Source organism: Athene cunicularia (assembly GCF_003259725.1).
Source record: "Athene cunicularia isolate RWA chromosome 2 unlocalized genomic scaffold, athCun1 chr2_part1, whole genome shotgun sequence".
NCBI lineage: Eukaryota > Metazoa > Chordata > Aves > Strigiformes > Strigidae > Athene > Athene cunicularia.
In genome coordinates, this window is record NW_020799095.1 from 94,083,421 (window position 1) to 94,110,324 (window position 26,904).

Consider the following 26,904-nt stretch of genomic DNA (forward strand, 5'->3'; position numbering starts at 1 on the left):
CATTTTTACTTGGTCTTATTATTCTTATTACTCCAAGAATTTCTTAATATAATTTTCAAAATGAACTTGAAAGAGTGGAACCTGAGTGTTTCAGAAAGTTAAGTGTTTAAACTGCCAGATATTGCTAAACTTCTGTAAGTTTTATATTGTATTGATGGATTGTCAGAACAGATACTTTTCAAAGGTCAGTACAGTAGCAGAAAACAGATTTGAATACAGATTTTTCATGGTATAAGCAAGGATTGATATGTAAGCAAAATTAATTTGTATCAAGAAACATTGAAGCGCAGGAAAGCATTATCTAATTTTCAGCAGATTATAAATTACTTCAGAACAAATTACTCTGGTTCATAACTTCATCATGGTTTCCCCCAAATGATAAATATAAATTGAAAGCGTATGGGGAAAAATCATGGGAATAATATATTTTGCTCAGGGAAATAGTCAGAATGTGTTGGATTTACTTAATTAAAACATCTAATAAATCATTTTTTCAATGTGGAAAATCTATTGCAACTTTTTTACACAAAAGGCAATGGGAGAGTTAGGCATACATTCAGTATTAGAAAAGACTAGAAAAACATATAGCTATCCTAGTATAATATATAATATGTAAATTATTATACATATTTGTCCATAAACATAAAAACAGTTAAAGAAAAAGTGTCATAATAACAAACCAGTTCTGAGTTCCAGATCAGCCCTGATGTTTTCCTAGATTGGAAGCTCTTTGATGTTGTAATGAAGGCAGTGGAATTTCAGTACAAATATGTAACCTGTTCTGCGAGAGTGATTTGTTGACCATGGTAAATGACAAATGTTAGATAGACATGCTCTTTGAGGGTGCTGCTAGGCCTGTTCCTTCTGTGCATGAGGCTTTTATAAAGTGTTCACCATTACTTATACACAGCTAAATGGGAATATCCCTATAATTACAGTTTTGTTTGTCAAACATCAAACATTTAAAAAAATACGTATCTCTTGTTATTGTCTTGGGATTAAACCGTGAGCTGTGTGTTATTAGCTTGCTTGTAGTGCCTCATGCAGGTTGTAACTAAGGTGCTTATAAATCTTGCATAATGCCCTAACACATTATTGCTCTAATCTTGTGTCCTGTGTTTTAAAATATTTTACTGGGGTTTTGTTTAAATTATATTGCTGTGGAATGTTACCAGTTTTAAAACTTTTTATATCCCAATCATGAGTCGCAGCCATCACACTTTTGGAATTTCTTCAAAGTGGGCAAAACATGCTTCAGGAATATTTACAAACCTGCTTCATCAAGGTGAGGTTGATGAAATATGTGTTGCTTTGTGTCTTAACGTGCCTGTGGTTTGTATGCAGTACTTTGGTTGACAAATGCAAAACATGAATTGCATTATTCCTTGGAGGGGGAAAACCAAATACTTGGAAGTGGAATAATATTCAATAGATTTGATGACATTTCCTTGTTTAAAAAAAAAAATAAAAATGGTTAATGTATTTGGAAAAGGGGAGCATTTTTTAATTAAACAGTAGTCTCTCAGTCCTGTTTTACTGTGTCCTTCACAGTTTTTATCATGCTGATATGTCCTGTGTCCTAAAAAATATTTTTCTGACAAGTTCAAAATTATCAGTAGATGAAAAAAAAAAAAAGGTTTTCATTGGAATATGCTCACTCATTGGGGGAGGGTGGGGAATTCACATAATTTGCTGTACTTGAGCTGAAAAAAAAGAGAGAAAAGAAAAAAGAGGTGCTCATTTAATTAACGCTGTGATTTTTTCACCTGGCTGGTGGAGAGAAGAAAACTTTGCCGAAGGGCTTAACAAATCACATGTGGTCTGGAAGATATGAGTTAAAGTCACACATTCTGTTTGGCATGAAGTAGCTTCTCCTATATCTGTGGAAGCTGGTTCCCCTAAGTCCCAAGAAAATGTTATTGTAGTTGGTACTTTCGTTATATAATAGATTCTGTGTATCACTCGAAAAACTGCAAAGCAGGTGCTGGTTACACTTGTACTGTTAATTGAAAAATAATAAAAATAATACTAAAGAGCTGGTAGTAATTATTTAAATGTTATTTGACATTAAGATATTAAACAAAAAAGAACTCCAGGTTCTTGTTAATTAGGTACTTGTTACCTATGTACGTAACAGGAATGATTCTTCTTTTCAGTGGGAGGGAGCTGTGATACGTCACCAGAGGTCTTTCATTCCTCTTGGCAATCAGTTCACACTGGTATGTGAGCATTAAAACTTGGTCTGATTAGAGAAAGGAAAACTGGTGATGATTCCAAGGTTTCAGACAGAGGGGTATTTACATGCCTGTGCTCTTAGGTGTTGATTTTAATTATTATGATAATCTTAGATACATGGTTGCTTATTGTATTAGATGGTCTTTGACTCTTTGTTCCATGTAATAAGGATAGTCTAATAAAGATGCTTTTACAGATCAATAAAGGGGGAGAAATATGGGAGATTTGTACTTAAGTATTACTATCATTAAATAACAAGGTGAATTCCCTGTACTTGTTTTCTTCTCCAAAGAAGGATGAAAAAATTTAACTTCTGCATCGTCATGCTTTCTCTTCCAAAGGAAGATGACAGAGTTTGGAACTAGTGCACAAGGCTGACGGCAGCCACTATCCACACCCTTTGCTATTTTCCCTTTAATGATTTACTCTTTGGATGATCACTAGCTGGAAAGAAAAAATGTTTCTCTAAGCATACAAGACAGCCAGGCTCATATCCCTAATTACTATTCTTTGGAAAGATGACAGCACATTTTACTGTAATTATTGCTCAGCTGGATGTGTGCTTATGAAAAAATAACTCATTTCAAATTATTGTATAGGATGTTAGGATGGCACTCTCTAATGTGTGGTGTTCGAAACCAGCAAAGAATAGACTTGATATTCTTACTGATTTCTAAGTGTAGCAATATTACTTGCAATAGAGCTTATGAATATTCAGTTTCTTTGCACAGAAACTGAGAAACCTGATGTTAAAAAAAAAAGTTTTAAAGCATAATTGAAGGCAGGATTAGACAAAGACGTTACTGAAGACAGCTGGATTTGTTTAAAAGGCAGCAAAACAAGGTTATGGGTACTGTAACTTCAGCATGCAGAGAATCCATGCTGGCATGTAGTAAACTAGCCCAAAGCGTTTTAGTGTGTCCTTAAACTATAGTCCTATTTAAAAGCTGACTAGAAAAACTGGAAGGTGCTGCTTGAAATATGTGATACCTGGGTGTGTAGATGTGTCCCTGCTTATTTTCATGATGCAATTAAGTTGTCATTCCACTTTTTTTTTTACTGGGTTAATGAAGTATTCTTCACTTCTGATAGTGAAGTGCCAAGAAGGTATGAGCTGGATTTTCTTTCTGCGTATCAGCTGAAAAATGGAGGGTTTATGTACTTAGGAATACATCGGAACAACCATAAAAGTAACTGAAAGCAGAATCTTACCCTGGATTTTCTACTGAAAATTATTTAATATGAAAAAAAAAATCAGCATCATGAATTTTTGCTCAGATGTGTTAGGTGAAGAAGTTGCCTGTGTATAATGGGGGAGCAGTATTTAGCCAATCATACCTGAATTACTGGTCATCTTGATATAAAAGGATTCATATTCTGTCCTATGCCATTCTTTTCTATAATGTGTGAAGGAATTTCATGAAGAGTTATGAAAATAAGTTGTCCATGCCAATTTTCAGGATAAAACAAAGCATGACTAGATGAAACTAGCACCTTACACTAGTCTTAACTTAGATCATTAAATTACTTAAAATTCAGTCCACTGAGCATAATGACATTATATACTGCATCCTGCTAAGTAAAACCAACCAACCAACCAAACCAGGTATGTTCTTTTGAACTCTCCAATATCTTTTGGTAGTATAAATTGATGCTTAATCAATAATAACTGCACAGTGTTTTGCCAAAGCATTTGCACTGTGTGCTAATACAACTTTTCTGTGTCTAATGCTTACTGAATGAAAGCTGTATATTGAATCTAACTTAAGCTAAGATAGTTCATTTTGTTATGATATCTTTTAATTTTCAAGATAGTAGCATCTCTATGGCTTTCATAGGATACGTTAAGGGCTATTTTACTTAGTAAAGTTTAATAAATATAAAATGAAGTGTGTATCAGAAACTGTTGTAGAAAAGATAAAATACTATGTACTGGTCTTGTTAAAATTCTGATTATGGCCACGATATATTAAGGTGCTAAATGACACATGAAAAATCATCTTGCCAAAAGGCAGAGATCTCAAAACAAGCCAAGAATGTTTATTGAAGTAAAGCAAGCCTGACTCAGGAACTTCTAGTAAAGGGAGACAAATGCCTTCAAAGAAAGGTGTTGGCATTTATACCTGTGTACATGCAGCTGTGTTTGTAAAAGAGTTGGTAGTATTACTTGCTGCATCATTCTAAGATTATGTTTGTACACCATGTTTGTACAGGAGCTGGAAGTATTTACTGCTTCATATGGAGAGACATCAGCTGTCTTCATGCTAGTCCTGGTTTATGTTTTGACCTTTCATACATTGCCACTAGTGTTTGAGTTGAGCTGCCTGTTCCTTATAACACAGTAATGAACTAGAGGTAAAAATCTGTTGAAAGAGCAGAGTTTGAGTTGGATGAACAATCAGAAGTGGAATAAAGCATATTACACATCTAAAACAAACCCATTAAAATACTTCCAACATGGGGGTCAGTAGCTATTGCTTTGGGGTGTGCTATTGCCTGCCTCCATCTAAACCAGTTCTTCCAGCTCCCTATCCCTCTTTGACACTTTTCATTCTATGTCTTGTGCTGTATTTGTACTGCTGAAAACAGAGCTCCATGTTTCACTAAAACCAATTGCTAATCCCCTACTATTGGAAAGACTCTGAAACCTGAGGCAGATACCAATTGAGCAATGTTATTGCCTGGTGTTCCAGTAAATGTATTAGTTTGTCTGCCCAAACCTGCTGTCTAATCATTCCTGAATGAGCAGAGAAATCACCAGCTATCAGGCCTGATAATCTAAAAAAAAAAATTAAAAATTTGCAAATGAGTTGGAATATATTTGTTTCTTTCCCCTGCCCAAATATGTGACATTGGAGCCTACAAGTTACTACGCTGTTTCTCATTGAAGGAAGTGTGTGTGTGTGTGTGTGTGTGTGTCTATATATATGTGTATATATATATGTGTATATATATATATATAAAAGAATAAAAATTGGGGTTTGCATTTCTGATACATGGAGTCTTTCTTACTCTTCATACACAATACTATCTTCTTTATGTACTATGTTGTGTATACATGTAAGATATCCACTACAGAGATCTGAAACAGCCAAAAATTTTAAGAGTTTTTCCCTGTTAATTTTAACTTATGAGTAGTTTACTTCAACTGTTTGAAATAAAACCAAAATGTAAGTACATATTTTTTAACTTCAAAATAAGCAATTCATGGGAAATTTTAGAAATCTCAAAAAAGTTATGTCAGGCAGGTGCTGAACTCAGTTTGTCAGAAACAAAATATTTTTTCATCTAACATTATAGAGTTCCCAGGTAAAAGTAAGAGCTCTTTATATTGTAAATATCAGTACTCAACTCTTACTTTTTGCTGGGATGAAGATCTGTATTTTAGACCTGTGCTTCAAGATGTTGAGCTCTACTCCTATAGAAAGAAATTTTAAGTGAACATCTGCAAAAAAGCATTAGAGGAGAAAATAGAATTTTTTTTAAAACACCAAGGAGTCTAGGAGCCAAATTGCATTCTTCCAGAGCGCCTCAAACCTCCTGCAATGCAACCCAGTAAATGTCCCTCCTTGTTTTATTCTTTTAATTCACACTGCTCAGACTGAATCTTTTCCAATTAGCATTGCCTGTCCCTGTATAAGATCCATGGCATCTACTCCATTGCTTGCGCCGTTAGACTCGTGAGTTATAATCACAGACCTGGTGATTTATAGGATTCTCTGTGTGGGAAAGTTACTGCTCTGTGAGCTAAGTTTTGAATTTACAGTACTGCTAGCCTATTCCACTTCTGTTTTTAAATACAGTTGTGAACAAGCTCATTTGAAAGTGAACTTAGAGTACTCAGAATAAGTTACCTGGCACATTACTCAGCTATGAATTCTAGCTTCAGTTTGTGAAAAGAAGTTGGGTTTGGGTTAGTTGGGTTTATTTTTTGGGAGACAAAATTTTTATTTTTATTGAAACTTATTAATGGCAATTTATGCAATGTTTATAGTTTTATTCTTTTAAGTTAACCCGGTCACTGTTGCTACTATTATTAAGGTACATGAAAAAAAGAACCAATTGAAAAATAAAACAAAACAAAAACCAACTCTGGAAGTGCTGTAGAGCAAAGGTGAAGTACAGAAGTAAGGCCTACAGTATGACTCAGGTTAGCATTCTACCTGAGTTCTGTTCTAAATATGACAATATGCCTTAAGCACAGATGGTGTTGGTGCTTGCTCTTAGAGGTACACATCCTATAATTGACCTTTCTGCATTCTGCATATACTGCAACATTATAGGTGTGTGTCTTTCTCATCAGCACTGTGGATATCTGGGGAAAAAAAAATCCTATTACATGGAATGAAAAAGTGGCTTACACAGTTAATGGAAACCCAGTAAAACTAAGAGACAAGAGAACAAGTAGCTTCATCAGAATGCAAAGCGAGTCCTATGGACCAGCTTGGATGGGAATGCCTTGAAGGGGTTTTTGGTTTCTTTGTATGAAGACTGGTGGTTTTGTTGTGTCAGAAACCACCTGTAATTATTTAATGCTACTAATTTCCTCCAGCTTCTAGAAAGACAAAGCTGCCATGTACTACTTAAAGCACACAGGCTTCTCGTTTTAAGATTTCATTTGAAGCATTTCTTTGTCCTAATTCACCTGTAAATAGCATGTTGTAATACTTCTTACACTCAAGAGAGTAGCTGCTAGTGCTTTCAGGTTCTTTAATGAAAGGCACCCTCACTGCAAATTGATTTATGAATTTTAAGAAATTTATGGGTGTGTTGTGTGACAGAGTTCATGTTACTTTGACAGCCTTCTGTCCTTGTAGTATAAAGCGTTTAAATGTCAGATGTGGAATCCTAACAAACATGTGCTTATTTTAGCATTAATCTGTAGCATCCTTTTTTTTTTTTTTTCTTCTCTATGCCCTTTCCTTGTTAGACATGAATATTCCTGAACTCTTGGGAGCAGATAGCGATGCCAGTTAATGACTTCAAATATCCCAACTTGAAAGGTAACTTTTTACTCCATTACTCATTGCTGTTTCTACCAAATTGTAACTTTGTTAATAAGGTGAACTCCGGGTCCAGTGATCAAAGAAATACAATTATATGACCAAGTGCAAAAAGTGGCCTTTAGGACTGCCTATGGACACATGCTTAAACTGAGTAGCTTTTTTTTTTTTTTTTTTAAAGCTCTGTAGTTACCCCAGTTTTCCAGTAGATGACACTTTCACCAAAACACTTTAATCTCAATTGACATATTTTCTGATTCTTTCCTTTATCCCCTGTTGAGCTGTCATTTTGTGTTCCTTTTTCTTGAAAGGATTCCTTGGATGCTTGATTGCTGTGACTTCTCTACTGTTCCCGAATATATTAGTGATGCTGTGGAACTGCACCAGTGTCATTCACAGGTGTTCTTTCTGTGATTGCGGTGCCCTGTTGTTCAATCCTTGCCCTTTACTAGTGGCATAATGGGCAATTGAGAGCCATGAAGATTTCAGAGCCTTAGCAGGCATACCACTTGAATTATTAATGCCTATCATATGTCAGTCTGTTGTAATGCAAGTAATATTAAAAAAAACCCAAACAAACAAACAAACAAAAACACAAAAAAAACCCACCAACAAAAAACAAACTACAAAAAACCCCACCAAACTGTTGTAAAAGGTAAAAGTAGTCTGTACTATTTTAAATACCGATTACTCCAAAAATTTAAAAATTCCCTCTAAACTATTATGGTATAGATGCTTGTGCAGTAAGGGCCAAAATCAAGGTCTCTGAAGAAACTAATAACTAAATGGTTTAAATATTGCACATGCCTAAATCCTCATAAATGTGCTATCCTGCAGAATTTTCAGGCTTGTATCAAGCATATCAGCTTTTTCGTACACTTCAGGGAATGTTGGATGTGTAAGTAAGATACGGTAGTAATGTGAAGAGAACAGCTTGAGTGAACTATGACTGAAATATTAGTAAAAAAGATGGAGGCAGAGGGGGAAAGCACCCCAGGTTGGGACCAAAAGACTATCAACCGTAGCTTGGCGTACTTTGCTATAAGGCAGGGAGGGGAACTGTTTCTATCCAGGAGGAGACTCCTTGGATAGAGGGCAGCAACCTGCCTTGGAGGTCAACAGTCAGGACACACCAGTATTTAGACAGCCCATAAGCTGAGAGGCAAAACCTTTCTTTGAACCGTATCTCTACTTCTTCCTGTTTGAGCTCAGTCTCCAATGCCTCTTTCTGTAGTGTGGTGGCCCTGTTGCATGGACTACCTGAGTCCAACTCATATGATGCAGGTCTTAGAAGGCAAGAGGGGATAAGAATTGACTGAGAGCACCTAGAGAGCTGGTATGCTATGATTTTCTACTTTGTTAGAGATTCTTACTTTAGGCACTTGCGACTTGGGCTTGAGTGAGAGGACCAACCAGTCTGATAGCTGTGAGCTGGCAACAGCAATTGGATGGCTTTGCAAACATGGATAGGCAAGAACTTGGGTATCTGGGAAGTTTTGCTTTGGGGCTGGGTATATATATAGTGATCCTGCAGAGACAGATAGGCACCAAAGCAGCTTCAAGCATCTAAGCAAGCATACTTACTAAAGTCAGTGACTCATATACATACAGAAAGTGTTCCTCTCCTGATTCAGGCCTTTTATTATTTTAAACTCTTAATTAAGTCTCTTTGAACCCACAGGTGTGGCCACTTACTGATGCTTATTTGTTTTCTTTTATTTGTCACAGGCTTTCCTTTACCAAAATATTTTAGGCAGGTGATTGAACTAGGTGTATTTTAAGGGATTTTAATTTATTCTTGGAAACTATGACCAACTTTGGTACTTTTCTGTTCTCCGGACACTAGTATAGGCATATGTTTATAGGCAGGTTTCGTATGGGTGGCTAGACCACTAGCATTCCCATTTTATGGGTTGATTTAGTTGATTATGTGTTTATGGCTACTAAATAATTTCTTATGGAATAGTATTGGGTTTAATTTTTAAATGAGTCGAAGTTTCATAGTCAAATAGTAAGAAAGCTTTTGGATATATGAGGAATTGATAAAACATTTAGGATTCACACATTTTTTCATGTCTGCCTACTGACTAGCCAGATATTTACAAATTTCAAATATGAACACATTGAATATTATGTTCACTTTCATATGCACCAATCAAACAACTATTTTAACCACTCTTCCAAACCCTCTGCTGATGTGCTGATTTTTTCTGTGGTTTAATTTCTGTGAAATTATTTCACAATACCTGAGCTGTTAAGTTATGCTTACTAAGTTATTTCGCTGTTAGTTAAGCTGTTTCATTTTATGATTTCTTAAAGCACTGTCTAGAATCCAGGCAGTTATGCAAATCACTGAACTTCAGTCATTCTGTTCTTTCTATATCAATGAATGAATTTTTGGTTGTTTTGGTTTTGTTGTGTTTTTTGTGGTGGGTTGTTTTTGGTTTTTGTTTTTTTTTTTTTAGTTTTAAGGGGTATTTTAATCCAAAGTAGAATAACTTGGAGAGATTCAAAGGATACTTTATGGAGTGAAGCTTGGCATAGAGGCCGAAGCAGGATAGGAAGCAGTGGTAGCAAATGCTTGTTCTGGTTTTGTCAGAGGAAATTTCAATCCATCTCTCCTATTTGCAGGCCAGTTGCTTCATCACTGAGTGTGCAGAGAGAACACTGTTGTAATTGTTTTGGTTTATTTTATTAAATATTTTTGCAACCTAAGAAAGATAATACATTTTTGTGTCAAAATATTTAAAAGTTTTCTCTTCACAAAAATTATTGAAAAAATCTCAAATATATAATTTTGGGGGAAGGGAGGTGGAATAAGCTAAGAACCTGAAAAAGTGATAGTGTGCTAGAACATGAATACACATAAAGTATAGGTAAACTTTGTAATCTTTAAATTAAATTTTACTGTCATCTTTTAAAGCATTTAATGTATGTCTTCTGTTTATTTTACAGTTTAGTTGGGAAAGTTTATAACTGTTCATTTTACTCTGACCTCCACTTGGAAGCAGTGCTATGTAGACTTTCTGAAAGGTGGGATTTCTGCTTATATTATAATAAAAATGTCTACTGGTGATCCTATTCAGGGAGTCTAAATTCAGCTTGAGTCTAGTGTTCATTATTGCTTTCCTGTAGGTGATTGAAGATATCTAGCCAAAGGGGAACAGTAGGTGCTGGGATTTATGGGAACTTTAAATGGGTAAAAATAATGGCTTACATCAAAATGTGTTTAGATTCATCCTGATCTTAAAATATTTTTGAGACATGGCAAGCTGTGGGATGTTGAGAGTACAGGTGAGGTACGAAGACCTCTCCCTCCAGCCGCAGGACTCTTCCTAATAATGATGGAAGTTAAAATGAATCATTTATGAGCATCAGTAGACACATGGGTGGGGCCTTTTTGTAAACTGGTATTTTGTTGATGCAATATGTGTGACAGCCTTTTAGTTCTGAATATAAATGTTACTGAGAGGAAATTAGGTTGGTTCACAGAGGAGATCAGCCAGACCTTGCACTGCATCTTGCTGAGGAGCAGGTACCTCCACCAGTTCTGTGCTTCAGATACCAGTACATGTAGAAGAAAAATGGAAGGTGAGTGTCTTGAAACTTTACTATCACTTGACTCAGTACTGAAAGAGAAAATAATTAAATGGTCAGATGTAAGGACAAAAAAAATTTGTACATATTACTATATGGAATCGAATCTAGGGATTACTTCTATGGTTTATATTTTATTTGTGGACTGAGCGAGAAAGAAAAAAAAACAACTTCTGAAAAAAAAACCTTTCCTTTTATAAAGGATAAAGAGAGCAATGGAGAAGAATTGGTGAAAAAACAGCCAATTCTCTGAGAATAAGAAAGAGCATGTAAAAGAAATGCCTTTTATCGCTGACATAAACTACTAAGTACTAGTTTTCTAGTATTCTCATGCTGGAAGCAATTATTTCACAATGGATACCTGGTGTATTCTCTCTGCAATGAAGGCAAAAAGTGAATTGATAGAGAAAACGCAGTGACTGGTATTGAAGACTGAGTTTCTACCAGAGAGAGAAGCTCAGTAAGATGTGAAATTGATTAGCCTTTCGTATTTTCTCTGAGCTGCCTTTGCTTAAGAAGGCAATTGTTAACTCCTTTGTGATCCGGTTGTGATAATTAACTTTGATAAGCAAACTGTGGGCTGGCTTTAGAGAACTTCCCTGTGAAACATGTAATATCTCAACTCCCTGATGTTCTGGTTCAGCTGGATTAATGAGTGAATGAAGTGTAGCTGTCTGGGTTTATAAACGCCTCCAGAGGATGGGCGAGGATCTCTCAGGTTCTTTCAGTGTTCTTGACCACAGATGTTGGTCATGTGTGCTATAAGCACTTCTAATCCTTTCTGTTGAACCAGAACTCTTTCTTGTCAACAGATATAGTGCATTCATGAGCAATAATGGTGTAATGCATTGCCATATATTTTGGTTGTGGTTGATAGTGTGTGTTCTTTTAACATGGGTAATGCCCAGGTTTGCATTTTTCTGCTGATTTCTGCTGAAGAGCTGAATGACCAATTCATCACCAAATTTAAATTGTTAGATGAAAAACGAAATTATTTTAGTTCAAGGGAACAAATCAGAAAAAGCTGGGGTTTTGTTCTTTTTTTTTGCTTGTTCCTTACCCGTACTCCCCTCCCAATTAATTTTAATTATGATTTACTTCAGGCTGTGATCCTGGGAAACTCCACTGCTTTGCGTTAAAAGTGTCCCGGTCCCATAGCCTTAGCTAAGAGTCTCCTTTTATGTGGATACACCCTTGTTTCTGGATGGGAAAAATTAGTTTCCCCTAAATAACAACTCTGTGTTCAACTTAGTGCCAACACAGAGTGTTGCATTGTTTGGCTGTTCTGTAGGTTTAGCAGGCCCAAACTTAACCTTGTAGAATTAAAATAATATACATGACTTCGTAGTTCAGTAAGCCTAATTTCCAAAACTGCTGAGAATCTGTGGCTCCCATTGTCTTCAATTAGAGTGAAACACTTTTGAAAATAAGAAGTTGTATGCAAATAAGTAAAAATCAGTGTTGCCACCCATCCTTCTGGCACCAGGATTTTAATTATCCCTATGAAATGAGTGATATCCAGGCAAGATACCTAAGGGGGAATCAGCTAAGAATTTTATCAAGCTAATCATAGTGCTTGGGATATATTGTCAGCACTTTTTTTAATGTCACAATTTGTGAATATTTCCTTTTGCTTCAAGTTCCTCAAAGATGTCTGCAAACCTTTTATGACTTTTAGAAATGCAGATTTAGACATTTTCATGCATATTTAACAGTATTTAAAATTGGGGGGGGGGGGGGGGGGGAGATTTATTCATAACTCATTTGGAGTGCTACTTAGGCTTTCAAACACCTACATTTGTTATCAAATCTTTTATTTATCCAATTTATTATTTTATTCTATAAAAAACAACTCTCAACTGATAGCAGATAGATGTTTGCTGTCTAGCTGTAGTTGAAAAGTAATTGTCTATAGGCAGCATGTTGTAATGTGGAGAGAATATTATAATGCAAAATCAATTTTGCAAGTAGAGATACTAATACTGTCCCTTGACATCAGGTATTTATAAAGCAAGAAGGCACTATATAACAGATGTGAAACTTGTAGCACAGCTTTATAACTCAAAGCATCATATAAGTTTACACCTGCAAGCTAGAGAAGTGGTAAGCTTGCAAAGGTGCTTTTTGGACCTATGCCCAAACCTCAGTGTTGCTGATTTTTGAACGAACCCTTGAATAAATTTTTAAAAAGTTATCTCTGTCTTTCAGCATTCTCTCCTCTTTCATGTAATCTTCACCTCAGCCAATGATGGGAACTCAATTATCTGTTTTTACCTTTGTGTTCCTTTCTCCATGCTGCAGTCATTGAGCTGGGAGAAGTCGACCTGAATTGTCCTTCCAACTGCCAGATTCATAATACCCATTTCTTTGGAACTGACAAACAGATAATAAGGAGAGGGCAAGCCTTCAGCTTCTATGCTCGCTTCCAAAATCGGGAATGGGATGACTCCGTGGACCAGGCTATTTTCACCGTGGAGACAGGTAGTCACTCTCAAACTCTGTAGTCTTTCCCAGTCCTTTGCTGGTAAGTAGTATTTCCCATAGTCTTCAGTGGCAAGTAGTATCTACTCATTCATCTTCTGTGTGAAGAGGCTACCTGCCCCTAGCTCAGGCAGTTCTGCTAACATGTAAGGTTTTCTCACTCTGCTACAGAAGTGGCAAGTGAAAAAGAAATCCACCCTTGGGAGCTTTGCATTGCAAAAGACAGCTAAGCAAATTACTTGCCTTTTACATGTGCTTTATTTAGTCTGATTGTAGTTATGTTTATTTTCCTGAAAAGGCCTCAGACCCTGTGAATCAAATGAGACAAAATGTACCTTCCCAATGGGCAGATGTCTAGATCAAACCTGCTGGAGTGCTTCCCACAAAGTTCATCAGCCAAAATGCATCAATATCAGCGTGTTTCCTCCCTCCAATGCCTGCATTGGCCGTTATATTCTCAATATGCAAATCACATCTTGTGGTCACACCTATCAGCGATGTCTTGGAGATTTTTATGTCCTTTTTAACCCTTGGTGTGCAGGTAAGAACTCTAGTGATCAGATAGTTTTAAGAAAAATGCTAGTGATGAGTAAAACTGTTGAATATATTTATTACTTAGCTGGTAAGTAAGGGATGGAGCCACCAAAATAATGAGAAACAGGAAGGGATTTTGTTTTGTTATTTTTCAGTTTTTCCTCCAAGTTTAAGAGTGTCTTAAGCCAGTGTTCTGATTTGGTTTCTTAATGGTAATAGGGATGTAGTGTAATTTCCCTCCCCCCCAATTTCACAGTGGCTTGACGGGACGAGGAGCATTGGGAGCAAACTGAAATACAGGAGTTTTCCTCTGAACATTAGGAAACACTTTTTTACTGTGAAGGTGACTGAGCCCTGGCACAGGTTGTGCAGAGAGGCTGTGGAACCTCCATCCTTGGAGATATTCAAAAGGCACCTGGACATGGTTTTGGGTAGTTAGCTTCAGGTGTCCTTGCTTGCGCAGGAGGGTTGTATGAAAAGACCTCCAGAAGTCCCTTCCAACATCAACCATTCTGTGAATTCTGTGGTATCACCATGAAATAATACAGTAGAAATACAAATGAAATTCTGTAGATCTGGTTCTGGTAACAAGCAATTCTGGACCTTGCAGAAATCATTACATGGCAAATATGCACATTGTCTGTGCTTTTGAATGGATCAAAATCAGATACCCAAAGCTAAGTGCACAGTATTTGACTCCTAGAACAGCTTAGTGTGAAGATAAATTGCAAGCTCTGTAATTCAGGTCTACTACAGCAGGGGAGACTTAATAAAGATAATATCTGCCTGTAAGTAGAAATGAATTGTCTGTGAACATTTAAAAATCCTGCACCCTTGAACATGTTTAAAAGTATAAATCAAAAATAGGTAGGAAAAGAAAGGGATCCAGTGAAATAGGAGATACAGAAGTGCTAGAAATGTGCATATTGTGACTGATAGCTCTGCATTTTTTCCAGATGACCCTGTATATATGGACAACCAGGCCCATAGAGAAGAATATGTTCTGAATGAACATGGGATATTGTATGAAGGAGTTCACAAGCATATTACCTCTCGACCATGGCATTTTGGACAGGTACTTTTTGAAGACTTGTTTAGAAGTAGATGTCATCCATATGCAGATAAATGAATTGTTATCCATATATTTTCAGAAATGCATGCTATGTTATGGAGTGCGAAAGCTTTTTAGGACTAGTCCAGAATATGCATGCACAAAACAAAATGTTTGAACATCTCACTGTAGCCCACACAACTGGAAGGAAGTCTTCTGTAGTAAAATTAAGAAAACTGCAGCATGTTCTTGGAAAAGGTGAAGCAGAATATTGTTCTGCTGAAGGAAAATTATTCCATTGGTCAAACATAAACATAAATGACACGTTTTTCCCTTTGGTTTTCCTTCAGGAAGATAGACAAAACTACGCAAAAAAAAAAAAAAAAAAAAAAAGACAGGGGAGGAGAGAGGGCAGCTCATATGCATGAAAAAAACCCTAGATTATTGACAAGAAAGAAACGTTATCAATGTCAGAATACCAGGATACCTGAGTTAACTTCTCTTTCCTCAGTTTGAAGATGGGATTCTGGATATCTGCTTGAAGATCCTAGACATGGGTGCAAGTTACCATCATGGCTCTGATCGTGACCATTGCTGGCGCAATGATCCTGTGCATGTCAGCATGGTGGTAAATCATATGGTAAGACCTCTAGTGGTGTGTGACCTCTGAATAGATTGGGTCACACTTCATTAAATTATAGAAGGACAAATTGCACTGTATGCAGTGCAGTGCAATCTAACACAATATGAGTAGCAGGGAAAATCCTTTCTGTGCTCAGACTCACAGGAAAAACTAACTTGTAACACTAATCTCTGATGATTTTGTGATATGCTTAGGATGTGGAGACACAGTCAGGTATTTGAAAATGTCGTTTTTCTTTTCTCTTTCTAGATAAGCAGCCATACCACTAACAGTATCATGAAGATTCCAGAAAACAATGATTACCTGAAAGGAACAAAACCATTCTCCTGGAATGGAAGTGTCCCTATTCTTCAGCAGTGGTACAATGGCAGATGCAGGCCGGTCAGATATGGGTACTGTGGGTCTCTTGCTTCAGTAATGTGCACAGGTATGATATTTCAGTCTGCCCTTACCTAGTTATCTAAAAACGAAGAGAGAAATCCAGGATCAAAAACCTCTGACCTTAAAAGCTACCAGAAGAATATATTACTCATAAGCATTTTACTTGAAAATAAATGGAATATATTTATCTTCTTATGGTAAGGCATGGCTCCTAACATAGCGTTTATTATCAACCTATTGCTTTCTTATACAGTGTGAAGAAAAGCAGTACTGTTTTTTCTGTGACCTTTATACCATGCAGCTCTCAATACTGCATCTTTTATTAAAACACAGAGCAAGTGCAGCATCATTGAGCTGAAATTTATCCTCTGGGTGAGGTTTGAAGGATGAGAAAAAAATACTGTTATGAAGAGGAAGAAGACTTCTAGCAATGTCTCCTCCAAAATATAAAAGCAGCAGGCTACTAGCTTTTTTTACTGCAAAGGATAATAGTGAACTAAACTCTACAGACAAAAAAAATAGAATTCTAAATTTATACCACTTATTTTTTGAACCTGCTTCTACATTGAAGAAAATTGTTGATATTCTGTAGTTGAATCTTTACGTACTACAGTCTGTTTAAAAAAAATAGTGTTTTATTAATGCAGGTTATTATTTTTGAACTTACAACAGATCCGGTTTTGTTTTTGTGGGTTTTTTTGGTTTTGGTGTTTTTGTTGTTGTTGTTGTTGTTGTTGTTGTTGTTGTTTTTAAAGCTGGAAGAGTAACAAGCCATGCCTTTCTGCTAGGCTCTCTTCAGATTACTTTTCAACCACTAAAAAGAAGTTTCCAAGACAGAATCAATGCGCTCCAAATATTGCCTCCTATATGTTGTGTTTCTATAGTTGCAGAGTAGAATATAGGAAAATTATTTATAAAATAAGTGAAGTATTTGGTTGATTAGTTAATCATTAATATTTTTTTTCCTTGCAGTGATGAGGTGTTTGGGAATTCCAAGCCGTGTTGTCACGAACTTCTGTTTTCCATGCTCAATTGAGAATCCCCTTGGTATCAATGAGATTTTTGATTGTACTGGAAAAAACCTGTGTGGTAAAGACAAGCTATGGTAAATGAGAAATAAATAAGCTTTTTTTGGGTTGTCAAAATTAAGTGATAGAAAGACTAGTATACATCTAACAAATCAGTGTCTTATTCTTTGGCATGGCAAGGCTGTTCAGTTTCCTAATGTATTTCAAAACCATAAAATTACCGACGAGTCAGTCTGCTCAATATACATTTTCAAATAAGATAAAAGACCCCACACTTGTGAGAATAAGGCCATCAGTCTTAGTAGCCGTAAAAATATTAAGTAGATTATTAAATGCAAGGGAAAATTTATCACAAATTAAGACTATTATCTTCAGTCGTAATCACTTGGTTGAGAATTACATTGTCTTCTTGAGGCTCCTTATCATGGATTGCTTCATTCTTGTAAACCTTTCAATTCGTGTTCATATAACTTTGACATTATCACTTATCAGAGCAGAATTTTGAATTTTTACCCTTGACCTTATGTTCATATTTTCACTACACCAGAACTTTTTTTTGAATCCGAGTCTGATCTGTAAGAGCTTTTAATGAATTTTCTGCCCTTTCACATGTCAAAAATATGAGGTCAAACTGAAATACGGAGGGAATGACGATCTTATTTTAGCACAAAAGATTTAAGGGTTTATTCTTTGTTAAGCCATTAAAAAGAATACTAAGACAGTGTGTGATTTTATTTTTTTTTTCCTCTAAAGAACAGGAAGAAAATGATAGGAAAATAAACTACTTAAAACAACTGTGCTGGTACATTATCAACTGAGAAACAAAAAGGGTTATAAGAATGTTTTGCAATCAGGTCTGCAGAGTTCTGGAACAAATTTCCAGTCTGAGTGATATAAAGCAAAACAAACAACTCCTGTCCCCAAACATCATTAACAGTGCTAAGACATAGAGAGTCTTCAGTTGATTAAAAGGTTATCTCTGACATGGTTTTCCTCCATCATAAAACATTGAACTGGATGATCCAGGAGATGTCTTTAATGCTATATTCCTTCATCCTACAGGCGATATCACTGCTGGAATGAATCTTGGATGGCTCGCAGAGACCTAAATCAATGCTGTGGTGATTGGCAGTGTCTGGATCCAACACCTTTGGAAACGGGCAGAGGTAACTGCTTACTATAACTGTAACTGTTTTCATCAACTTATGTTCTTGTGTTTCTCTACTATTCAGGTTACAACCTATTATAACAATTTTGTTATCTGGCTTAGGTTTAGCTTGCAGCGGTCCTACATGGGTTCGAAGCATCAGAGAAGGGGAACTGGACTTGGACTATGATGGTCATCATATGTTTTCTCGAGTAAATTCGAACTATGTTGGCTGGCTTTCCCAAAACAATGCCAAAAAAACTAAATTTTTCTGCGACACTTGGCCATGTGGACAACATCTTATCACCAAGAGTGTTGGCAGTGAGCAATTCGAAGATATCACTGGGGCTTACAAGTATGAACTAGGTATGATGAAAAGTCATTAAATGAGTTAGAAGAAAATTTAAATGCTAATTATATAAAAGTATCAGTGTATTCTGTCCTGTGTTAGAGTAGAACAATTTGAATTTCTCATTTTTAGAGAAAGAGGAAGATGCCTTTCTGCTCAAAGATCTTGATTCTTAATCTTCTAAAAGCATTTAGATGATTCAAACAAAGCACACAGTAATTGCATCCATTTAGGCTAGGCTAGGCTATTTCAGTTGGAAGGGATTTACAACGATCATCTCGTCTAGCTGCCTGAGCATTTCAGGGCTGACCATAAGTTAAAGCATATTATTAAGGGCATTGTCCAAATGCCTCCTAAACACTGACAAGCATGGGCCATCAACCACCTCTCTAGGAAGCCTATTCCAGTATTGACCACAGTCTAGGTAAAGAAATGCTTCCTAATTTCAGGACTGAACCTCCCCTGATTCAGCTTTAATCCATTCCCATGTATCCTGTCATGGGATTCCAGGGAGAAGAGCTCAGCACTTCTCTACTTCTTCACCTCATAAAGTTGTAGAGAGCAGTGAGGTCACACCTCAGACTTTTCTCCAAACTAGACAAACCCGAAGTCCTCACAGGACTTGCCTTCCAGCCCTTGAAATATGCACATGTTTTAGTCTCACCTGTACAGTAGTTTAAAATATTACCAGACTTTAGACAATCTAAAAACCCCAAATTCTTTTAAACCCAGGATGAACTTCTTGTTGCTTCTTGCACAAGGTCTGTCAGAAAATATGCTTACTTACAAAATCCTTCCATTATTAGGATATTCTGCCATTCTTACTTTGGGCTACTAATTACTGATTTTCATCTTCCGGTACTAGGTAGGAGTTCAACCAGCAAAATTGCCTAAAGAAATGAAAAGTGGATCACAGCTGATTGTAAAATTGCAAGCTCTGCAGTTTTGTTTGAACATGTATGAAAAAGAAAACAATTGGTAGTTTCTTTGTTTGAATGGTGTATTTTACCTTTTGAAAGACATGATAGCATTTCATATTCACCCTAACCCTTCTAAAGAGCTATATTTTGAGTTTTGCACTAACTATAACTTTTGAAATTTACATTACTTTTAAAATGTATCTAATTAGAGTAAAATTTTTTTTTAAATGTTTTTCTGAGATATTTATTATCTTCTATGTATTCAGACTACCATATTTTGTGTTTTGTTATCTGGTGGATTTGTTCTACACCAAGACACTACATTAGCTTCCAGGAAGGAGGAGAAATAAATTTAATTATCTTTATTATTTGGGTAGATAAGACTTCTTGTGCCTCCAGCAAATTCATTATCTTTGTCAACAGGTTCTGTGAAAAACAAAGAAGCTTATTACCGGGCTTACAGAAGAATTCACCCAGGCTACTGCAATGCTTCCAACTGTCATATTGAGAGAGAGTTATCATCCCTGAAAAACCCATTTTTGAGTGACTCTGGTATTAACATGAGGTTGAAGATGGCTAACTGCCCAATGTATGGTGAAGATGTTCAACTGCATTGGGTGCTTGAAAATTTGCGTAGTGAAAACAAAAACCTGAAGTTTAATTTGTGCGCACAAATAATAACCTATAGTGGTTGCCCAATGGATCAATTTTGGAAAGACAGTGTGAATGTCACATTAGGTCCAAGGGAAGGTAAGAAGGTGAATTTGTCTAATACCCTTTTGTCCACTGTTCTTTTCAGGAGATAGTTTGGGGTTTAGGATTAGTGGAGACTTCCTAATAGTGGTGGGAAGTGAAATGAATATAATGTTAAATATTGACAGCTAAATTCACTTTAGACTGATCACTCAAAAATGAACACGGTGTCAATACTACATGTACATTGACAGGTAAATCACAGTCTTTCCTTAATTTCTCAAGGCTTAGAGATTCTTACAATCGTTTAAAAAAATTGTTTCCACTAAAAGTTCAATTCTGGATTCTATATTCAGTACAAAGATAAAGATGCAGCTCTCTATCCGAAAAGCAATTTCTTTCCTTTGGCCAGAGGATATTAGCCCACGTAAAATACTTGTTTTGAACACTAAAGTAATTATTTCTACATATAACATATGCTGGGGAGTGCAAAGGTGTATCAGAACATAAAGACTTGTTTTCATGGTTAATATATTTTTCTTGAAGAAAAATGATCCCTTTAATTAGAACACATCATTATAAAATGAAATTTAATACTTGATACTAACATTGTTTTACCAAGCTTTAATTTGACTACATTTGAATTATTGCTTTAAGAATTACACTGGAATAGAACATTTCCAAATTTTGAATAATAATAATAAATCAACCTCCTTGTAAATGCACTGATATAGTTCTATTAACTGAAAACTGTGAAGCTGGTTGTTGAAGGTAGCTATGTATCACCCCAAGCCAGAAAAAATAATGTCTGTTTTTAAGATGCTGGGATAACTTAACATTTAATTAAACCATTGTAAGCGCCTGTTAAACTTTATGAGGAAAGAAAGTGGAAATATTAACCAAAAAAACAGAAAAAATAATTAAAATTTGTTTTACAGTGAAAAAAATTCCACTCTGTATATCGTATAGTCAATATGGACCTTATCTCTGTGATCACAACATTATGAAAGTAGTTGCTGTCTCAGACCCAGAGTGTGGAGAAGTTCTGATGGTGAGCAGGGATATTGTGATCAACAGGCCACCTGTTATTGTAAAGGTAAAAACCTTTAATTATGAGATTTGTGATCTAAGGAGCAGACTTAGGGACTCTTACTGGCCACTTCTTAAGTACAGTCTTGATAAACCTGAAATTCTTTCTTTTTCTCTTTTCTTTTATGGTATTTTTTTATTTGAGCAAGATTAGTGTGATTTTAGATGTGTAACAGAGTTGACTTAGATTGATGTCTAGAGATCATAAAAATAAATCAGAAACATGTATGAATAATCCTTTTATTTTTCTTTTTTCTTTTACATTTTATTTACTTGATTGTTAATTTTGTAAGGGTTACAAAACATGAAATATGTTTGTTTATTTTCTGACTAGCTACTGAGCCAGCCCAGGCTGAAAGTACCATGTACTGCAGAGATCTCCTTCTGCAATCCTCTCCAGGAAGATATGAAGAACTGTGTAATGACATTAGAAGGCTGTGGTTTATTCAAAGAGCCAATGACCATTGAGTAAGATCACAAATTATTTAAATAGGGATAATATTGGGGGTTATCTAAAGTATGCTAGATCAGAGCAGGTTTTGAGGAAGACAATAGTTCTGATATTTTTGTGTTTAGGACCTGAACAGGACTTTTATCCTCTATTACTTTGAGACTTCATTAAAAGCGTCACTCCTCTTGAAACTGATGGATCATTTAGAGCTCTCAAGATATGCTGCTGCTTCATTTTTCTCAAGATTTAATTTATGTGTGTGTTTCAAATTTCTGTCTGAAACGGAATGCACTCTTTTCTTTACAAGAAATTCTAGCTGGGTTCTCCATCCCTTATAATCCATCCTATTGAGTTTATAATAGAATTCCTCTAAATATTCATGAACTAGCACCACATACGTGAACAATTAGAAAATGACAGTGAGAAATAGTAATATGCATTCTAAGCTCATAACACGTTAATCACGGGAAGCTGGAAACTTCCAGGATGCTATAACATCCTAGGAAAAGTAGCTGTTCATTAATATGCATTGCTCTTCTTCATGACAGGAACTGACAGAAGTACGACTAGTTTTGAGGGAAGCAATTAGGAATTGTTCTCACTGAATAATAATGAGTTTGATTCCACAAAGCTGCCCAATCCAACATAGACTGCTGAAAATGGGAAGCAGTAAATACACCTTTGAGGCAGAAAGGTGCTAAGTTTTTGAAGAATTCAAGAGATTATTGTGAATGAATTTCCAGTTCCAATTATAGAACTGACTGTGGGAGTTTTCCAAATCATCTTTTGGGACAGAAGTGGTTACCATGCTTTTCAAAACCTGAATGTGTTTTTTTTTGGAGGAAGGCAAGAATAACAAAGCTGTCATAATAGCTTGTCTCTGAAAACATGTTGTAGCAAATCAAACCGAATTGTGTACATTTATTCTGTAGCATTTTGGGTCTCTGAGCTACCCAAGTTCCTAATTCTTTTCCTTCTCTCTGTCCAGTTTGGGAACACTGGCATCCAATCAACAGGCGCGGACCATCGTGGAGTTCACACCTTACAGGCTTGGCAGCCACCGTCTCCTGGCCAATTTTGGATGCCACAAGTTTGCCTATTGCAAGGGATGCACCAAGGCTGAAGTGTGTTGCCCCACCGGCCAGAATGGCACCCTGCCCGTCAGCCAGAATGGGTCGCTCCCCGTGTGTGAGAATGGCTCCCTCCCCATGAACAGCTCTGGGCCTGTCCCTGTGGCGGACCCTACGTTCAACTCCATGTGTGAATATATATGTATCCCAGTGTGCAACCCAAACTGCAGTGCCGGGGGCCAGCCTGTTTATGACTTCGTGTACCTCCCTGCAGGCCATCCCTTATGCAACTCCATCTGCAACCAAGGTTTCAATCCAAGCGTCAATCCTGGTTTTGACCTGGGATGTGATCCTGGCTTCCGTGTCATATGTGAGACTGTGCCTCCAGCTACATGCACCTCAATGCCTCCGACCGTGTATGGCTCCATGCCTGCCCCAACATCCAACCCAGTGTGCCCCCCTATGCCTCATGTGGTGTTTGAGACGGGCCCTGCTCCCTCACACCAGCCTGGGGGTGGAGGGGGATCAATGTCCTACTCTGTCTCTGTCCCCGCCAATAATGCGGTGAGTGCCCTGCTGACACACTTCATGGCTGGCTCCAGTCCTACTGTGGCAACCCAGGCAGTCCCTGCCCATATGTCTGCTCCGCCATCCCACCCCGTGTGCTCACCAGTGGTCCACACCGTCGGCAGTCCAATGCCAGCACCAGCTCCTGTTTCAGTGCCTGCTGCCTCCGTCTCACACGTCGTCTGTGGCTCCGCGCCCTCTCCCACCACCCAGGCTCCATGTGGCCCAATGGCCACTGTGTCCTCCCAACCCCTGAGCGCCCCAGTAGCCCATGGCATGTGCTCCCCAGGCCCTGGCCCAGCAGCTTCCCCAGTGCCCCGTTCTACCACCCGTAGCACCACCCCAACAGGGCTGCAGATGGGGAGCACCCCGGTGGCCCACTCGCTGTACTCCGCAGCCCCCCGCCCCGTGGGACCCCCAGCATCCCACTCGCTGTGCTCCCCGGCCTCCCGCCCAGTGGGGCCCCCGGCAGCCCACTCACTGTGCTCCCCCACCTCCGTCTCGCTGGGGGCCACAGGGGGCCGCCCCGCCAGCGTGCCTGCCGCTCGCCCCGAGGACTCATCGGCAGCCTGCCTCCCATGCTCCCCGGCGCCACGGCCCGTGGCAGCTGCCACAGCCCGCTCTCTCTACACCCCCACCTCTCGCTCGGCCTCACGGGTCATGGGCACCGCAGGGTCTCGCTCAGTGTGCGGCCCTCAGTGGGGTCCCTCCTGTGACACCACCACTCGCTTGGGCTCCCAATCCACGTGGGGACCAACCTCCCGCTCAGCATGGAGCCTCGTGGGGCACTCGGGCTACTCCCACTTGTCCCGCACTGCCTATGGTGCACTCACGCGCCCTCCATACAGCTCCCTGTCCCGCTCCTCCTACAACACCTTGTCCCGCTCTGCCTACACCACCCTACCCCGCTCCACCTCTGCCTATGCAACCCTGCCCCGCTCGGGGTCGCGCTCCTCTGGCAGCACACTGCCCCAGGTGGGGTCCCGCACGCCCTGGAGCCCTGAGAGGAGCAGTCTCACCTACTTCAAACGCAAATACCTGTAATGGAGAGAAACCAGGGGAAAAGCCAAAGCCAGTGAATTAAAGCCTGTGTGCAGATGCTTTGAAAGAGGTTAGAAATAGGGTGATGGAGAGCAGCGTGTGTAGTCCTGAGTATTTATCCACGCATTTGAGATGTGCCAGAAAGCAGGCTGCTAACCGACTGCTGAGGGATGCATTTGATGTAATACTTGTATGTCTTGAGACGGTATGGTGGAAGTGACAAATGAACATGCTCCCTGTGGAGCCATGGTGACAATAGTTGCACAGTGCAGGTAATCAGACTTACTTGCTTGGTCAAGCTGTTTTATAAATGATGTGCTTTCACTCTCTCTTCTCTTGATTTCTTGCAATGTGTATTTCTCACATCTCCCTAGGCTACAGCACTCAGTTGCAAATCTCTCTCCCTGCATAAAATGTGCTGTCCTTGGGATGCTGCAAAGAGGTGGCAGCAGACCTCCTTACATCTTGTCTAACAGACACGGGGCCTCTGAGGCCCGGTATTGTGGCTCAGGTCAGTTCTGCATGCACTCATATTTTCTTAGTTAGGAGGCAATGAAAACTGTGGAGGTCATGGAGTAATTAAATTGTTACAAATCAACTGAAGAGGTTTTTTTTTTAAAAATGTAATTATAATAAATTTAGTGTTACTACTCTTGATGTATTACAGTTCCAGTATCAGCAATCCAAAGGTTAGATTTGAAAGGCTGCAAAACTCAATGAATGATTAATACCAATTTATTGGTTTTCACAACAGAATGTTTTTCGTGTAGTATGTCCCAAAATTTCTCATATATATTGTATGCAATTAGATTCATGGGGGAAGCTCTAAATTCCAAGTCTGTACCTTTTTGATTCAATATACCTAGGAAACTTCTGTTCCTAAATCTGAACTAGAGAAGAAAGTGTGATGTTATCCCTTCTTTCCAACACCCAGGCCTCCCAACTGAAAGGTTAAGAAGGTGAATGAAAATGTATTACGTCTTCTTCAGATAATTGGTACTGTTTCAATTATAACCTTCTCCCAGAGATTTAGGAATCAAAATCATACATTGTTGTAATGGAACTGTCCCCGAAATTTTGGATTTGCTCCAAGGATATTGGATTTACTGACAACATCTCCCATGCTTCACTTATTTTCCTCTAGTGCTCCATTATTTTTAGTAGCAAGTGTTAGTAGGGTTTTGTGGTAAGATAATTTTGCTGGTGCTGCATAATCTTCAGTCATGTAGCAATAGTATTTCAGTAGTATCACTGTAGTTCACACCCCTATGCTCTGTGATGAGATTGAGTAACCTGTGTATTTATAAAAGGTGTGGTGTCAGATGGTAGCTATGAACATGCCAACGCAATCAACACTACATAGTAATTCTGAGTATGATAGAAGAAATATTTGCCTGCATATTGTACTAGGGTAGTCATAACTCAGTGACTTGTTTTTTACAGTTTCAATAGTCTCTGTTAGGTATTTGCTGATAATTTCTTTGCCTGACTAACAATAAAAATAGAAAATTAAAAACTACCTATAATTCTGTTGTTTTGGTATCTGTTTCAGTAATGCCTCTTCAAAAGTAGGGAATCAATCTCTCCAGATGCGTTGGAATATGAAGTCTTCCTTCCATTCTATTTCTGCGATATTTCCTTTTCCTTTCCCTAAAGTCTGAAACCAACACTTCAAAATAAGATCTAAAGTTAGGGAAAATGTATAGATTTCCTGCTATACCTGAAATACTCGATTCGGTATTAAAGCAAAAACTCAGTCATCCCTTTTGCTCACAATAAACCTTCCACATGTAAATGATGCATGAGTTTTTCCTTTGCTTTCATGGTATGCAAAACTCAAAGTCCACAGAAATGGCAAAGTGAACAAATCTTTGGTTGGCATAGGAAGAGACATAAAAGATACCAACACTGCTTAGTTAAGAAAAAATGTGATTTTTTGGAGAATGTATTAATAATACATGGCACCTACATCATTACCAAATAACATTTCAGATTTTTGTTCCCAGTAGTGGTTTGACATCTCTGATTTCCCTCATTTCTGAGAATGAACTTGATTCCATATTTCAAAAATGCCAAAGATTTAGTCCCAACCTAGTAATGTCACTGGAGCTGTCGACACGCTCCCCACCCTTCTTGCCATATATGCCGAATAGACATTGCTTTTGAAAACTGTATCAAGCTTATCGTAATTAGAGCTATAGAGGATAACAGAAATCCTTTGAAGTTCAGAATTATTCTAATACTTAAGAAATTACTTTGAGTGTGTTATTGTCACACACATCCTAGTAACAACAAAAGGTAGATTGTAGTCTCCTAGCAAAGTCCATTTTACAGCCTCATATTCATTTGGTGTTGGGAGGGAAACCCTAAACAAACAAAAAAAACCCCAAAACCAATAACAACAAAACCCCTCACCAAACAACAGAATTTAAATGATCTCCTTCTTAAATGTTTTTATAAGGTATCTCCTTTCATAGGAGGGATGGTTTAAATTTCCACAAAAATTTTGATCTCTTTGTGAGTTGGTTTGTTTGTGAGGTTTTTTGTTTGTGGTGGTGGTGTTTTTTACTCCAAAACTGACATGTTTGGCTGTCTCACATGCACTTTCTTGAAGTAGAACCCAC

The 26,904-nt window shown here is 37.8% G+C and overlaps 1 protein-coding gene across 2 annotated transcripts; it reads left to right on the forward strand.

The window, feature by feature from the left end:
• The first annotated feature begins 1,166 nt into the window (after positions 1-1,166).
• LOC113476929 (protein-glutamine gamma-glutamyltransferase 5-like) lies at positions 1,167-24,889 on the forward strand. Of its 2 annotated transcripts, XM_026842939.1 has the most exons (16): positions 1,167-1,285; positions 7,166-7,238; positions 10,194-10,271; positions 10,731-10,829; positions 13,137-13,316; positions 13,615-13,857; positions 14,807-14,925; positions 15,413-15,541; positions 15,794-15,971; positions 16,898-17,030; positions 18,016-18,119; positions 18,224-18,466; positions 19,793-20,119; positions 21,001-21,158; positions 21,486-21,619; positions 22,591-24,889. In XM_026842939.1, exons 4-16 carry the CDS (start codon positions 10,823-10,825, stop codon positions 24,281-24,283), a joined length of 3,648 nt encoding a protein of 1,215 aa, XP_026698740.1. In that variant the 5' UTR covers positions 1,167-1,285; positions 7,166-7,238; positions 10,194-10,271; positions 10,731-10,822; the 3' UTR covers positions 24,284-24,889. The 2 variants fall into 2 exon arrangements, with proteins under 2 accessions (XP_026698740.1, XP_026698739.1); XM_026842938.1 differs by lacking the exons at positions 1,167-1,285; positions 7,166-7,238 and having other exon boundaries at positions 10,265-10,829.
• Positions 24,890-26,904: the final 2,015 nt, after the last annotated feature.